The 14,212-nt window shown below is 36.2% G+C and overlaps 2 protein-coding genes across 8 annotated transcripts in view; one reads left to right on the top strand and one right to left on the bottom strand.

Moving 5' to 3' along the window:
* Window positions 1-14,212, top strand: part of CCDC66 (coiled-coil domain containing 66) — a 69,344-nt gene that overhangs the window by 51,175 nt on the left and 3,957 nt on the right. The window lies entirely within an intron of this gene.
* TASOR (transcription activation suppressor) overlaps window positions 157-14,212 on the bottom strand; it is a 57,821-nt gene continuing 43,765 nt past the window's right edge. For 2 of the 7 annotated variants that reach the window (XM_034775794.1, XM_034775795.1), the window contains 7 exons: window positions 9,536-10,365; window positions 8,174-8,296; window positions 3,822-3,981; window positions 2,934-3,042; window positions 2,580-2,758; window positions 2,335-2,493; window positions 485-1,653 (listed from right to left, as the gene is read on the bottom strand). In XM_034775794.1, coding sequence (XP_034631685.1) covers window positions 1,100-1,653; window positions 2,335-2,493; window positions 2,580-2,758; window positions 2,934-3,042; window positions 3,822-3,981; window positions 8,174-8,296; window positions 9,536-10,365 — 2,114 coding nt within the window. In that variant the 3' untranslated portion in view covers window positions 485-1,099. Of the gene's footprint in view, window positions 1,930-2,334; window positions 2,494-2,579; window positions 2,759-2,933; window positions 3,043-3,821; window positions 3,982-8,173; window positions 8,297-9,535; window positions 10,489-14,212 lie in introns of all 7 variants that reach the window. The other 5 variants (XM_034775797.1, XM_034775798.1, XM_034775792.1 and 2 more) reach the window with 4 other exon arrangements.

Below are 14,212 nucleotides of genomic sequence, written 5' to 3'. Positions count from 1 at the left end.
CCACATAGTGTTTTCTGGAAATCTTCTTGATAGTATTTACAAGACTGTGCACAAGGAAAGTTGATACATTTGTGCTTCAATAATTGAGTTACTACAGAAAAATGTTTGGGAGGGGGGAGGAGACAAAAATCTAGCACAAGACAATTTTAAAGAAAGGGTGAGAACAGTAATTAAACTCTTATGAAGATATTCATTTTAGTGGCATTGCCACATTTAGCAGAAGATTAAGTTCAGAGCCTAGAAGTACTGGTAAGTATCTACCTGTTACACTACTACAGTAATTCAAGTTAAGACAGAACAAATCAGCTGTCTGCCATCTGTACATTTATAAGAAGATACAGAACTTTGCAACTGTAGGGCTATTTCCATGCAGTTGAGGTAAGCAGAAGGTACTAAACAGATTAATTAGATGCACACAAAAATGGTATTGAAATAAATTTTGCAGCATCATTTTTCTGTATTTTAGAAACAGGATATAAAACAAAGCAAGTTGCTACTAAGGCCCATGTGCATGAAGAGTTTATTTTTTTTTTTTTTAAATGGAACTGCACCATTGGTTACTCTAATTGAGGTATTTAGCCAAAATCCAGTATTATATATTTTTTTCATTAAAATAACTACACTGCCTTATCGCTATGTAAAAACATTTTGTACAAAATTTGTGTCCAATGTCAATCAAATAAATACATAACAGTTTTTATATTCATTTAAAGACAAGTGGCTTGGATACTCTATTACAGTTTACTTAAAAAATGAAGCTTTGCTATTTCACATGCTTTAGGCAAACATTCAGTTTTACATTAAAACAGACTTCAAACTGAAGCCCAATTACAGGTCAAATACAAATGTAAAAACTTAAAAGTGCCAACAAAACAAGATAATTCAAATACAATAAATGTTAAAAAATATATATTTATTTCAATTTTCAGATGCTTCAACTGGTACAGGCCATCATGATTTAAATAAGACGGAAACATTTGAGTTAAACGACAAGAAATATTTTGTTCAGAGAATAAAATAGAAACTGTTAATTCACTTTTTTAGAAACAGAAAGAAGTCCACAACAAACCTATAAAAAGTTTTAGTTTTGTGTTTATTTCTATTTTGAATATGGCCTGGAAGATTCACAATTTACATCCCAATTACTGGGAGAAGATGACTTGTCTGTATCCATGCTCTGACTGTAAGCAGACAGAAAATAATTCCCACCTTCTTGGTTTTGACTTGTGGAAACTGGGTATGTTGTTCCCAGAAAAGTCTGATGAGTGAGAACATTAAAATGACTGAACTGATGGGACATACTTAATTGTCTACTGTAAACTTGAAAGTTGTTGAAAGGAACTTGTTCTACTGAATTGTTTTTGTCTCCTTCAGCTGAGCATGTTGTAGAAACAGGAGTTATTGGCTGTATCTCCTCCAAATCAAGTTTAGAAGTTTTTTCCATCAACCCAATTTGTCCTTCAGAAGACAGCTGCATATCGGTTAGAGTTTTTTCTTTTGAATCTGTTCCATGTGAGCCTTTGGTCTCTGTCTGCAAAGCTTCTGAATGAGAATCATACTTTGAGGCATCACTGCAGATTTCTATTTGTGATGTTTCATCCCCTGAATCCAAAGACATATCTTCCTCGTCCTTTTCATCGCTTTCTACAAGAACTATATTAAGAAAGAGAAGTCCTACTCTATTGAAATATATGATTTTTAAAAAAAGCTATACACTACTCACAGAGTGTTATGCTTCGGGTAGGTAAATCCAATATCACTTAAGGCTTGGTCTTCTGCCACTCTTGTTCACTTACTCAACACACACACTTAACCCTTTGTGTGAATGTCCAGATATTCCGATGCTAAAAGCTTCTGCGCATTGTGTTCATGTTTAGTGTTGGGAAATCCCAACTCCCAGCTCCAAAGGGGTTAATGTCAAAACAGCATCTAAAGTTATACAGTAGGTCAGTATTTGATCAGACAATTACAGAATACAATTACTGACATCCAGTTCATTTTGTTACCATTACTAAATCTGTCATTAAGCTTATCCTTCTCTCAGAACAGAAGGGAATGTCATTTGGCTTACACATTACCTTTCCCTCTTAATCAATCATCATCATCATCAGGCTTTCTTGGATACTGAATTAGTCAGTAATTCTGTATTGAAGATACCTTAAAATATTCCATCCCAGCATCCCTTTCCCACTTCTTAAAATACAGAGTACTTGAGAGTTGGGATTTCCTCACAAATCTACAGTATTTGTTTAAGAGTAAAGACACACTACACTTAAAGGATCTCCACCCCACTCCTCTGATTAGCTGGAAAGTATAAAATATGCTGAATATTACCTGATTGTCTTTCAGGAACACCAGGTGAAGGAAGGTTGTTCTCTTCAGTAATTGAATTGTGGTAGCCAACGAGATTTTTGAAGTTTTGCATAAAGTCATCAACTGTAGCAACTACTATTCCATTATCAGCATAATTTGAAAATGTTTTGACATTCTTTTCTGAATTTACAAAAAGACAAAGAGGAGTGACTTAGTAACACAATAATATCAAACTTAAGAAAAAGAGCTGCAAGTTCTGGTTTTACCTGTTAAGAAGACAACATGTCTTTGTTGTATATTCTGAGCCTGAAGTCGGATAAGACAGTCTAATTCTGGAGCATTTCGTGTTTGAGAGTCACAGTTATGATATGACAGAATCTCAACCATGTGTTTCTTCTGATAGGTATTCAGAAGTGTCAGCAGACTCAAGGCTTTAGCATTCATTCTATTTAAAAGAGGATTGGAGGTTTACATTTAGATCAATATTCAAATTATATAATATCACATAATGAGAACTCCCTTCAAAAATAATTTTCTTTATTTAAGATTTTATATCTTTGAAAGCACTGTTTTTCTAACATGTCATTTCAACACTTCGGTATTTAGAGTACACTGCTTACCTCCCAAGCTCCTTGAGTTTTTTTTGTATTTTACAGTGGACTTTCCACTGCCATTTCCCATCAGGTGTATTAAGGTCCTCAAGGAACTTTAGGAAATTTTTAAGTTTATCTGTTTTGGAGAGAAAATAATTTGTGTTATATAGTTTAAAAAAACATTTAAAATCTAAGCTAAGCACAAAAACTATTGTGTCTTCCATTTTACAGATCTTTGATTAACAGTTGAAAACATAAGCCCAGTACTGAGCTTTGTAAGAACTGGGTTTTTTTTAGATTCAGTTTCTAATAGATTACAGTTTGCAGTCAGTGGCCCAGGCCCACTACAGTTGTGTAAGCTTACACTAAATTTGACTCAGTGACTTATTGCCATTAAGAGAGATCTATTAATAACGAATTAACTTAAGTTTTGTTTCGGGGGGGGGGGATGTTTGGTGTGGGGGAGGGGGGAGGAGAGAATGGAGAGACGTATGCGGTCTTAAATAAAGGGTACAATTATAAAAGCCAAGTATAATTCTTTGAGGACTGGAATATTAATGGTTTGGTAGCATCATACAAAAAACTTTTCATGTCGAGGTAGCTATTCAATTTGACCCAGGCTGAGAGACTACACTGACTTCTACATCAGCAGCCTATGAAATTTTAATTGGTGGCCCCAATCCAGTTGGTTATAGACAGCTACCTCCAGAAAGGCTAATAATAAAGTGCATATGAGAATGAACTGATTTAACCCTCTTTGAGGTGATTCATTACAACAAGCTTGATACATATGACTGCAAGAAGTTTTCATCGCCTCTCTTCTGTAGTTAAATGGAGGATTTCATTCTCAAGTGCTGTCAATAAGACGTCTTTCTCCTGTACTAAAAATTCATGATTTTTAACAAAAATTCTTACCAACTGTGACAGACTCTGGATTAAGAACAGATTCATCAGACACAACAAAACCACCAGACACAAATAATTCATTGTATGTGTGGTTTTTCACATCATCCAAGCTATCAACACCAGCAAAGCTGACACATGAAAGCCTCTTCAGAGTTACTAAACCAGGTATCTGTTTAAAAAGAGAAATATATAGTTAGAATTAGAGGTGTACAAGTATGATGCAAACATACAAGGGAAGAGTGGTTGATTTGAAATGCTATGAAAAAGTAAACCAAGGATTACAAATTTTCTACCCCTATCACAATGCTAGCTTTTGGGTTCTGAGACAAACTTTTCCAGAAGTGACTAGTGTACTTATTTCTGTAGTACTTGATCTCACAATGAAGTCATTACAGAAATGTAGGCAGAATGAAGGTGAGGAAGTTGGAAGTGATGACAATATGAAAATGTGAATATTCCACAAAATACCTCTAATCGCTGCCCCATCCCAATTAAGTTGTTATTCATAGCCATCAACATAATATCAAGTGCACATAGCAAACGGACAAAGTTCCCTTTACTCTTAGTGCATCATGAAACTACACAGAACAGCATTAATGAAACCTCCATGGAGTTGAATACATATTAAGAATGGTGGGCATTGAAAAGCTGTATGGGGAAGCTTGCAGTCTCTGTTCACAGCATGTCCAGGACTAAAGACCAAATGGTACTATTACATCTATATTTCCAAACAGAAATTACATTAAAATGGAATTAAGGTTGATGGACTTCCAAACAACCTTAACTCTGCCCTGTAGTGACACCATGACACATGATAATTGCTAAATGCTTTAATGTTCCCAGATCAGAAGAAATTATAAAATACATTACATTTTTCTCTTCTGCCCCCTCACTGTGTCAATACAGTGAGGATGTGTTTTACCTTTGTATTTCCTTATCTTAACATTTTGGATTTCCTTTTGCATTTAACTTAACTTGGAATATCTTGCCTTTATAATGCTTGTTTCTGGGATAGCTGAAACATCCTTGGGTTTTACCCTAAATTACTAATACCCACTCAACCTTAACCCCATTTTAACAGTTTTTTGTCAAGGAACTCTTTAAAAATTAAAATATTCATATAAGAACAAAAAAAGTCAAGAAACCAAAAGAGAATGTTACTTTAAGATAGAAATATCACATGGTATGAAGTATCAAACTTAAATCACTAAAAGTTCTATTTCATCATCACTGCCAGATTCGCTGGTATGTTCTGGCAACTGTCATTCTGACACTGCCCAAAGCAGGAAGACTGTACTACCCCACTCTTTTTCTCCTTCCTGTACTCCAAAATTCCCCCCTACCTCTTGCATCTCCCTCCCCTGCATGCACACATTTTTCTCCTCCTTCCCCTATATGCCCTCAGCTTCCCTTTCCTAATCTTTTTGTTGAATCGACAATAGGTAGTCTGTGAACAGAAAAATGTAGGATTAATGGTAATTTTTCCATAATAGAACATAAGAGCTGCCACACTGGGTCACAGCAACAGTCCATCTAGGTCAGTATCCTGTTTCCAACAGTGACCAATACCAGAGCTTCAGGGGGAGTGTCCAAAACACAGCAATTTTAGAATGAGCCACATCTGTCTTCTCTGCGAGCTTCAGGCAGGCAGGTTGCATCCCCAACCATCATGGCTAATAGCCATCGATGGACCTAAACTCCATGAATTTATGTAATTCTTTTTTGAACTTGGTTATACATTTGCCCATCACAACATCCCATGGCAATGAGTTCCACAGACTGACACTGCATTGTGTGAAAAGTATTTCCTCTTGTTTGCATTAAACCTACTACCTACTAATTTCATAGGGTGACCCCCTTAGTTTTTGTATTGGAGGAAAGGACAAATAACACTTCCTTATTCACTTTTTTCACACCAATCATAATTTTTAGACTTCTATCATATTGCCCCATAGTCTCCTCTTTTCTAAGATTAACATTCCTAGTCTTTTTTAATCTATCCTCATATGGAAACCACTCCATACTCTATCATCTTTGTTGCCCTTCTCTGAACCTTTTCCAGTTCCACTATAGCCTTTTTTGAGATAGGGCAACCAGAACTGCATGCAGTTCACATTCAAGGTGTGGGCACATATAGTAGCATTATGATTTTTTGTCATATTACTTATCCCTTTTCTAACAGTTCCTAACATAGTGTTAGTCTTTTTGACCACTACTGTGCACTGAGCTGAAGTTTTCAGAGAACTGTCCACAGTTACACTAAGAAAGAGATCTTAGAGTAACAGCTAATTTAGACCCCATCATTCATGGGGGGTGGGGGAATTACTTTTTCCAAATTGCATAACTTTGCACTTATTAACATTCAATTTCATCTGCCATTTCATTATCCGGTCACCCTGTTTGTGAGATTCCCTCTGTAAATCTTTGTGGTCAGCTTTTGACTAAAAACCATTTTGACTAACTTTGTATCATCTGCAAACTCTGCCACTTCACTGTTCACTCCTTTTTCTAGATCAATAGTGAATATGTTGAACAGCATAGGTTATCCTTAGGGGACCTCTCTGCTTACCTCTCTCCATTGTGAAAACTCACCGATTTATTTATATCTTTTGTTTCCTATCTTTCAACCAGTTACTGATCCAGGAGAGGACGTTCACTGTTCTCCCATGACTACTTAGTTTCCCTTAAGAGCCTTTGGTGAGGTACCTTGTTACAAGCTTTCTGAAAATCCAAGTACTTTATCAACTGGATCACCATTATCCACATGCTTGTTGACATACTCAAAGAATTCAAATATATTGGTGAGGCACAACTTCCCTTTATAAGAGCTGTGTTGACTCTTCCCCAACATACTGGGTTTCTCTACAGGTCTGATAATTCTGCTCTTTATTGTAGCTTCAACCTATTAGCATGGTACTGCAGTAAAGCACACCACCCTGTAAACTTACAGGATCGCCTCTGGAGCCCTTTTCAAAAATTGGTGTTACATTAGCTAACTTCTGACATCAGTGTGGGACAGTATTTAAAATTTGTGTCCCAAAAAGACATCAGAGCTATGTCCTACACATCCCTCTGCAATGAAGACTGAGCAAAGAATTCATTTAGCTTCTCTGCAATGGTCTTATCTTCCCTGACTGCTCCTTTCTTTGTCATCAGGTAGTCCCAATGCATATTTGGCAGGCTTCCTGCATCTGATGTACTTACATTCCTTACTGTTAGTTTCTGTGTCTTTATCAAGTTGCTTCTTAGATTTTCTCTTGGCCAGCCTTATTATACTTTTACACCTGACTTGCCAGAGTTTGTGCTCCTTCCTATTAGCCTCACTAAAACAGGACTTACAAATTTTAAAAGATGCCTTTTTTGCCTCCAACTGCCTTCATTACTCTGCTGTTTAGCCATGGTGGCATTCTTTTTGTCCTCTTATTGTCTTTTCTGATATGGGATATACATTTAGTCTCAGCCTCTATTATAGCTTATCTGTCAGCAGAGGCTGGTGCATAACATTCTTCATGAACCTCTTCGAATAAATGCCTCTTGCAAAATAGCTGCCGTCTCCCTTTCTCCCCCCACCCCCCTGCAGTGGGACAGAGGCCACAGCTGCTCTCAGTCAGGTGTCCCTTTTCAATACAGCTATTGACTGACATTGTTTCCAATTAAAATGAAGCCAGCAGCCCTAGGTTAAGAGTGCCCTGGGTGGCCTCAGTTTCCTTGACAATAGGAGATCGAGGCCTTTCTCAAAAATGGCCACCTGACATTAGGTAAGTTGACCTTAGTTCCATTTTGAAAGACCTGTTTATATGTGGAATTCTCTATAGAATAGTTAGTCCTTGCTGAAAGAGGAACTTTCACTGTTGAAAAATAATGGAAAACAAGCCTTAAAAAAAAAAAAAAAAAAAAAACACACATGCTTTCTGTATACAGTGCCCAAGATGTCAGTGAGTTAAAGACTTTTTGTTCAGAATAATCTTAACTGAGCAAATTGCTTCAAAATTCCCTAACACTTGGTATTACATTTCTTAATTTTAACTCAAACTAACCAATTTACTTACAAGATCTAAATATTACTCAACAAATACTACAACAAAATTGTTAAATTCCTGCTTTAGGTGCAAACTCAACTCAACCTTGACTAGCAGTGCTTCCATTTTATCCAATATAAATTAAAAGGAAAAAAATTGTGGTCATAAGTAGTGGTGCAAGAGTTACAAAATTGGGTATGTCAAAACAAGTTTAATCCCTTCTACTCAAGATGCACACTATAATGAAACATTTTAAATGCAAGTGACTAACTTAAGCTTTGAGTCAACTTTCTATATTTCACAGTTAAATTAAACTAGTACTATTAAATATATTTAATGTACCTTATGAATGAGACTGGCAATATCTTCATTTTGAATAATTATCAATAGTTTGTCTAAAGTAGCTCTTCTTTTCAAGAATTGTTCTGGGTGGCATTCTGTATTACCTAGTTTTGTAAGGTATTCCTACCCCACAAAAAAAAAAAAAAAAAAAAAAAAAAAAAAAATTAGTTAGTTAAACCACTGCAATTTAAAAGCTCACCATGTAGAGTTTTTACTATTCAAGCAAGCACATAGGCATTGTAAAATAAAAAAATCCTACACATTCATTTTTACCTGTACCCAAGTGCACTAGCTAAAAAGGTATAGAAACACAGGGACTAGGTTCATTTTGTAAAGCTATTTCTGTAATTATTTTTACAGAATGCCATCTAAATGGTTGACCACCTTAGTCTCTGCTGAAAATTGCGCTTTTCACTAAAAGCCAAAGACATTTTACTTTCAACTCCACGATATTTAATATTAAACACAAAAGTGCAATTTCTCAACATGATCTGGAATTTCAAGAAGCAAAAATTATAGGAATTTTATAGGAATTTTTCATTCCCTGACCATTCCTTAATACATTTTCCACTTCAAGTAGAACGGAGAACAGTATGCTTTTGATCATGTTTCTCTTTTATTCCTGAAATCTCATAGAAGCTGCTCTTCAGGGCTACTTTCAAAAGGAACAAAACAAGGGCTCTTCTACAACCAATCCCACTGTCCATCTGGAAAGGTTTATAAATCTTGCCTAGACAAGAGGAAGACTTAAAAATTGAGTGCAAATATACCATAGGAGAGCCTTCATTAACTCATGAAAAAGTAACACCAAATTTCAAAGCTCAAATGCATCTATGCCTTTATTGAGGTGTTTGCAAGTCAGGTTTATTCACCCCAGACTGAATGGCTCCATTAACACCATTCTTAAAAATATAGAACTATTTGGACAAGCTTTCAAGGCCTTACACTCAACTTAATGGCATCTCTCTGTTTGGATGTAGAGCAATTTTTGAACATCACTATTTCAGGGAATGTTCCAAGCATCAAAGAGCAGAATCCTGTTGATTTGGGGGAATAACTGAAAGACAGGAAGGAGGAAAATGGGGGGACGCAGCTGCTGCCAGCTGATTAACAAGCCACAGCTTTGAACACCTCTGCAGCTGTTTATAGATCAAAAGGACTGGTTGATGGGAGTTCCTGAAGCAGAAGGGGATGGGAGCATGGCACAAAGTGAGCTTCTGCTGTCTTGGAGTGGGGGGGAAAGGGAAATGAAGGAATGCATGAAGCCCCTGCTGCATGCAATTTGCTCAGCCTACATAAGCTATGAAGTGTGTGCCATCCTAGCTCTGCTAAGGATAGGTCCCAAAGGAAAAACCTATTTACCTGTATTTCTTTGCAGAGGGTACTTTCCTCCTCTTCATGAATGTAAAATTTCACAGTGTTTTTCTGTACATCTTTAATTATTTTGACCAAGCTGCTGAATACTTCAGGTTTTAACTGGCTTATAAAATCAGAGAGTGCTGGTTGGGTTGAAATGTTTAAGTTATCCGGCGATTTCTGAGTCTTTTCTGGTGGCTCCAGTGGATCATCACTGGAAGTGTTCTTATCAGATGTCAGTAAAACCTCTGTGGTGGCACTAACACAGTCCATTTCCTCTTTCACTATGGTTAAGTTCATTGATGAATGCTGCTCATTACAGTTTGGCTCCTCCATAATACTGTTACTCGGTGGTTCTGATAACAATGCATTGTCAAAGTCACTTGAAACAGATACACTCTGTTCTGGTAGAGGATTCAATTCAGCCTCAGTTACAGCATGTCTTGCTGGATCAGGACTAGAATTAAGAGGTGGAGTATGCCTACCACATGAAGATGACAGAGCAACATTATTCAGCTTTTCACTCAGCCTCTCTATATACTCTTGGACAGAGATGTCAAATGCCTGTAAACATATGTATTTAGAAAGTCTCATTACCCTCTCTTGGGCTGAAAAGACAGGAGTGGACATTCCACTCACATATGCAATATTCTTCTGCTGCAAAATCTCCTGAACCTTTCTTGCAAAGAGATTGTATTCTTCCAATAATGTAGACTCTATTATTCCACTTATGGAGTGCTTAGATGCAAGAGGGTGATCTGTTAGTGCACACTGATCTTCATTTTTCTCCACGTGACTTGTATACAGTCCATCTTCTTTTGTCCCCTTTTGTATGTCTGAAAATGGAGAGTATGGAAACTGGTAATCAGAACTTCTTTGTCTATTTATTACCCGGGGGTCATTAGGAAGGGCATCCTTTGGTGGTAAATACACCAGTTGTTCTTCTGGTGATTTCAAACCTATACAGGAAGAGTTAATTATTATAAATCTAATCTTTGAAAAGTCAAAAATAAAACAGACACTTGAAGTTTGTAATAAATTTTAAAACAGCATCAACTTCTGCCTAACAACTTAACTCTGCATTTGAGGTATTAATGCCAAGTGCTAGTACAGAAGCACTCAGAGTTTAACCTTTCTTAGGTTTGGAGGGTGGGGGAAAAACAGAATATTTTAGGATTTTTCATTACTCTTGCTTATGGATTTTCATTCCTAAGCAAGTCATTTTGCCCGACAACAATATCTGATGAGCACTATTGCACAACAGGAAGCAACATAACCTTCAGGAGATTTAAGCAAATTGAAGTGGGTTGGTGACCAATTAAATCATTGACATTTTCTTCCTATCTAGCTTCTAAGAAGAAGTCACATACTATGGTGTAGAGTTTAAATTGTGTGCATGTAAAATGATGAGTTGGATGGCTAGCCATTACTGAAGCACTGTTGGCATGCAATTATGAAAATGTGAGTTCAGCTAGTGACTCCCTCATAATCTCAGGTCTCCCTACAATTTTACTGTTAAGCAAGTTTCTTTCAATGCTCATAAATACAAGATTAACAGTAGTAACAGAAGCACTCCATTTCCAGACCAGATAACACTAAACAGATATGGAAAAAAGTTTCACTGCATTATTCTAAGTTTCACACAGATCATTTCTAGATATGGTTAGTTCTGTCCTCAAGCACATTCCACAATCCACTGCCTCTTTGCCAAATCTGCAAAGGTTTTTACTTTGTGCTTTTGACATCACTGTGTGTAGTACCACCTGGGGAAATTGAAATTTCAATCAATCAGTTTCCTCTTTGGTTTGTGTGGGTCTTTCTAACAGCACCATGAGACAGAAAAATCATTAAAAAAAAAAAAAAAAAAAAAAAAAAGGGGGGGGGGAGGAATGAGATTGTAAAACCCCTAAATCTGGCTGGGGGATGGGGGAAGAGGAGTGTCATCTCTGGAGTAGAAATGGTATCCAAAATTATGTAATAATGTCTTAAATTCATGTCCCTTTAAAGTGCAATTATACTTTTACTAGTAAGTTAAAAAAAAAAAAAAAAAAAACACACACACACAAACAGACCTGTTTGTGCGCTTAACAGGATACCAATCTACTTAATTTGGTGACAAAAATAAGATTTGTTTTAGGATTTTAAAATCCTGTTGTCTCTGCAAAGCCAGTCAGTAGTGAACAGATTCTATTCCTTTGTGCCAGGCTTCCCTCACCCCTCTTTTCCAATTAAGTTCCAAGCAATTACAACTGAAGGCAACTGGGTTGCCTAGGTGTAACTGAGGGTCTAAAATGACCTGCAGAATCTTTATTTTGGGGATTATGCAAAAAGAAAAGAACTGAGCTTGACTCAGAACCAAATGATGTGTTTTGCAGGGCTCGAAGTTGGGATATATTATTTTTTACACAGGTATGCAGAGTGCATTTGAATCTAGAAGTCACTGGTACACAGATATTTTTAAGAGTCATTTTAAAAACATATTCCCTTCCCCATCTCCCCCTGAAGACTTTTCCAGCAGCGAAAAATTACCAGAATGTAGCAGCACTGCAGCCACGTTCCCTATACAACATTAACATTTTAAAACCTACTTTGCACTAGTGTGAAATGCAGGCAATATGTTCTTAGTTGTGCATTTCATTTATGTCAAGCTGCTTATCAAAAATGGCACTTTCACAAAACTTCTATTTTATCTTTGTACCCAGAAATATATGGTACTATAATCTTTTCATATACTCCTAAATCACACTAAATTAACAATACTATAAATTTTACCACTTTTTAAATTTTCATAGGACATACTGTATTACTATTCAGTTACATCCTTAAATACAGATTATTAGGGAAGAAGTTTTTAAAACTGATCCCCCATGCTTCACTATGTAGAACATGGCTAAATTTCTAAGTTCAAAATATGAAACTGAATCATTGAGAGATACGAGATACAAGATTTAACACTAATTTGAGACATCACAAACACCTGGATGATCAATTTAGTTGTTTTGCAAAAGAAGTTCAGTGCATTTAAAAAAAACAACAAAAAACCCACACGATAGATTCTGCCTTTCAACACAAGGGTATCTGAGCATGTAGAACTTTCTAAGTTTCTATTCAAGTTTGCTGACAAGAGAAACCGCCTATTTACAAAAACAAAACAAAAAACACCCAAAACCTGACAGCATTCTTTATGTAAGAAAGAAAACAAGCCTTTGCAAGTAATGAGGCTAACAACTATAGCAGAAATGCAAACTACAGTGCGAAGGTATGCTTTGGGGTCAGAATTTTAAACTGAAAGCATTTTCAGCCACTTTACTGGGGAGGGCGATTTCTTCTAATGAGCACTCTCATCCTTCACATATCTACACCATTGGGTCACAAGTACTCAAGAGAAACTAAGTGTGTAGGGATGACCACAAATTGTCAAACAGGTATATTGAGCAAATAACTTCCAGCGTTTGTTCCTGTTCAAAGATCTGACTTCCTACTTTACTTTGGTCTGTCCAGTTAGTTTGTAGAAAAAAAGACTGCCTGAAAAATACCAGCTTTAAAAATAAAATAAAATCTAGCTATCCTTGTTGATTTACAACAAGATTCTGCAATGCTGTAGAAAGATGTCATTCCAGAATGACAAAAGGAAGAAAGACTATTTTGATGAGTTTATTGGGAAAAGGGGAAAAAAAAAAAAAAAAAAAAAAAAAAACCACCAGCAGTTCAAGTAGTGCATGCCAAAGGAAAAAATCCCAGAACATTTAATAGCTTAGGGTGCAAGATGAATAGAATTAAAAGCTATAATTTTTAATATCATCTACTATCCCATTAGCCTTCTTGTACAAGGTATCAGGGAAAAAGCAAGCAAGAACCAAGTTGGAATGAATTTCTGGAGTCAGAGACCAGCCCCCGATTCAAGATGAACTTTTAATTTAAGGAATAAAACTAGGTTCTGGTTAGGACAAATGATCATAAGCAAGAAAGCTGATAGCTAAAACAAACCCAGGTTTATTTCCAGCCTATTGTGGAGTTTGGCTTATGTAGTAATTAAGACATGAAAGATTACCTAGTGCTCAGCAACACAAGATATCCATATAAGTTAGGTAACTAAAGGCAAGTTTTCCCTCAATAAGAAGTTTTTTCAATGACAAGGACTGGAAAGCATCATGCAACAAAAAGCAAAGAATTTACTACTTTAAAAAAAAAAATCAGAACTTTCTATCATTCCTCACAACCACAACAGAGGATTGAAAATGTAAAAAATCAAAATTGCAAATTACTATTTTCCCTTACTATTTATAAATTGATAGCAAGAGATCAATCACTAATTTATCTCCTTACAATTGAGAAAAAGTGAAAAACTGAAGTTGCTTTCCCTGGGGCCTATGCTTTCCTTCCACAACCATCTCTCCACCACAAAAATACAGAAACCCACAAACCATCAGATGCAGTCTATTATATAGAGGCAGAGAAGCTTATCGTAAATGATGATATTAAAAAGATCTTAAATCCCTACAAGTAAATTCAAAGGCTCCTTGACACTATTACATTTTCAGAAAGGTATGTTTGATAAAATCAAACAACTGACGGAAAAGCCTGAAATCTTAAGACTGTTCTAATTCTCCTTTAACAATCTTGGGTCGCTTCAGTGAATCAATTCCATTAATTGAATGGCAGACTACTGCTCCACTTCCCAGT

This window comes from Trachemys scripta, chromosome 7, assembly GCF_013100865.1.
Source record: "Trachemys scripta elegans isolate TJP31775 chromosome 7, CAS_Tse_1.0, whole genome shotgun sequence".
In the NCBI taxonomy this organism is placed as follows: domain Eukaryota; kingdom Metazoa; phylum Chordata; order Testudines; family Emydidae; genus Trachemys; species Trachemys scripta.
Note: the sequence above shows the minus strand (reverse complement) of the source record. Positions and strands in the feature narration are given on the sequence as shown.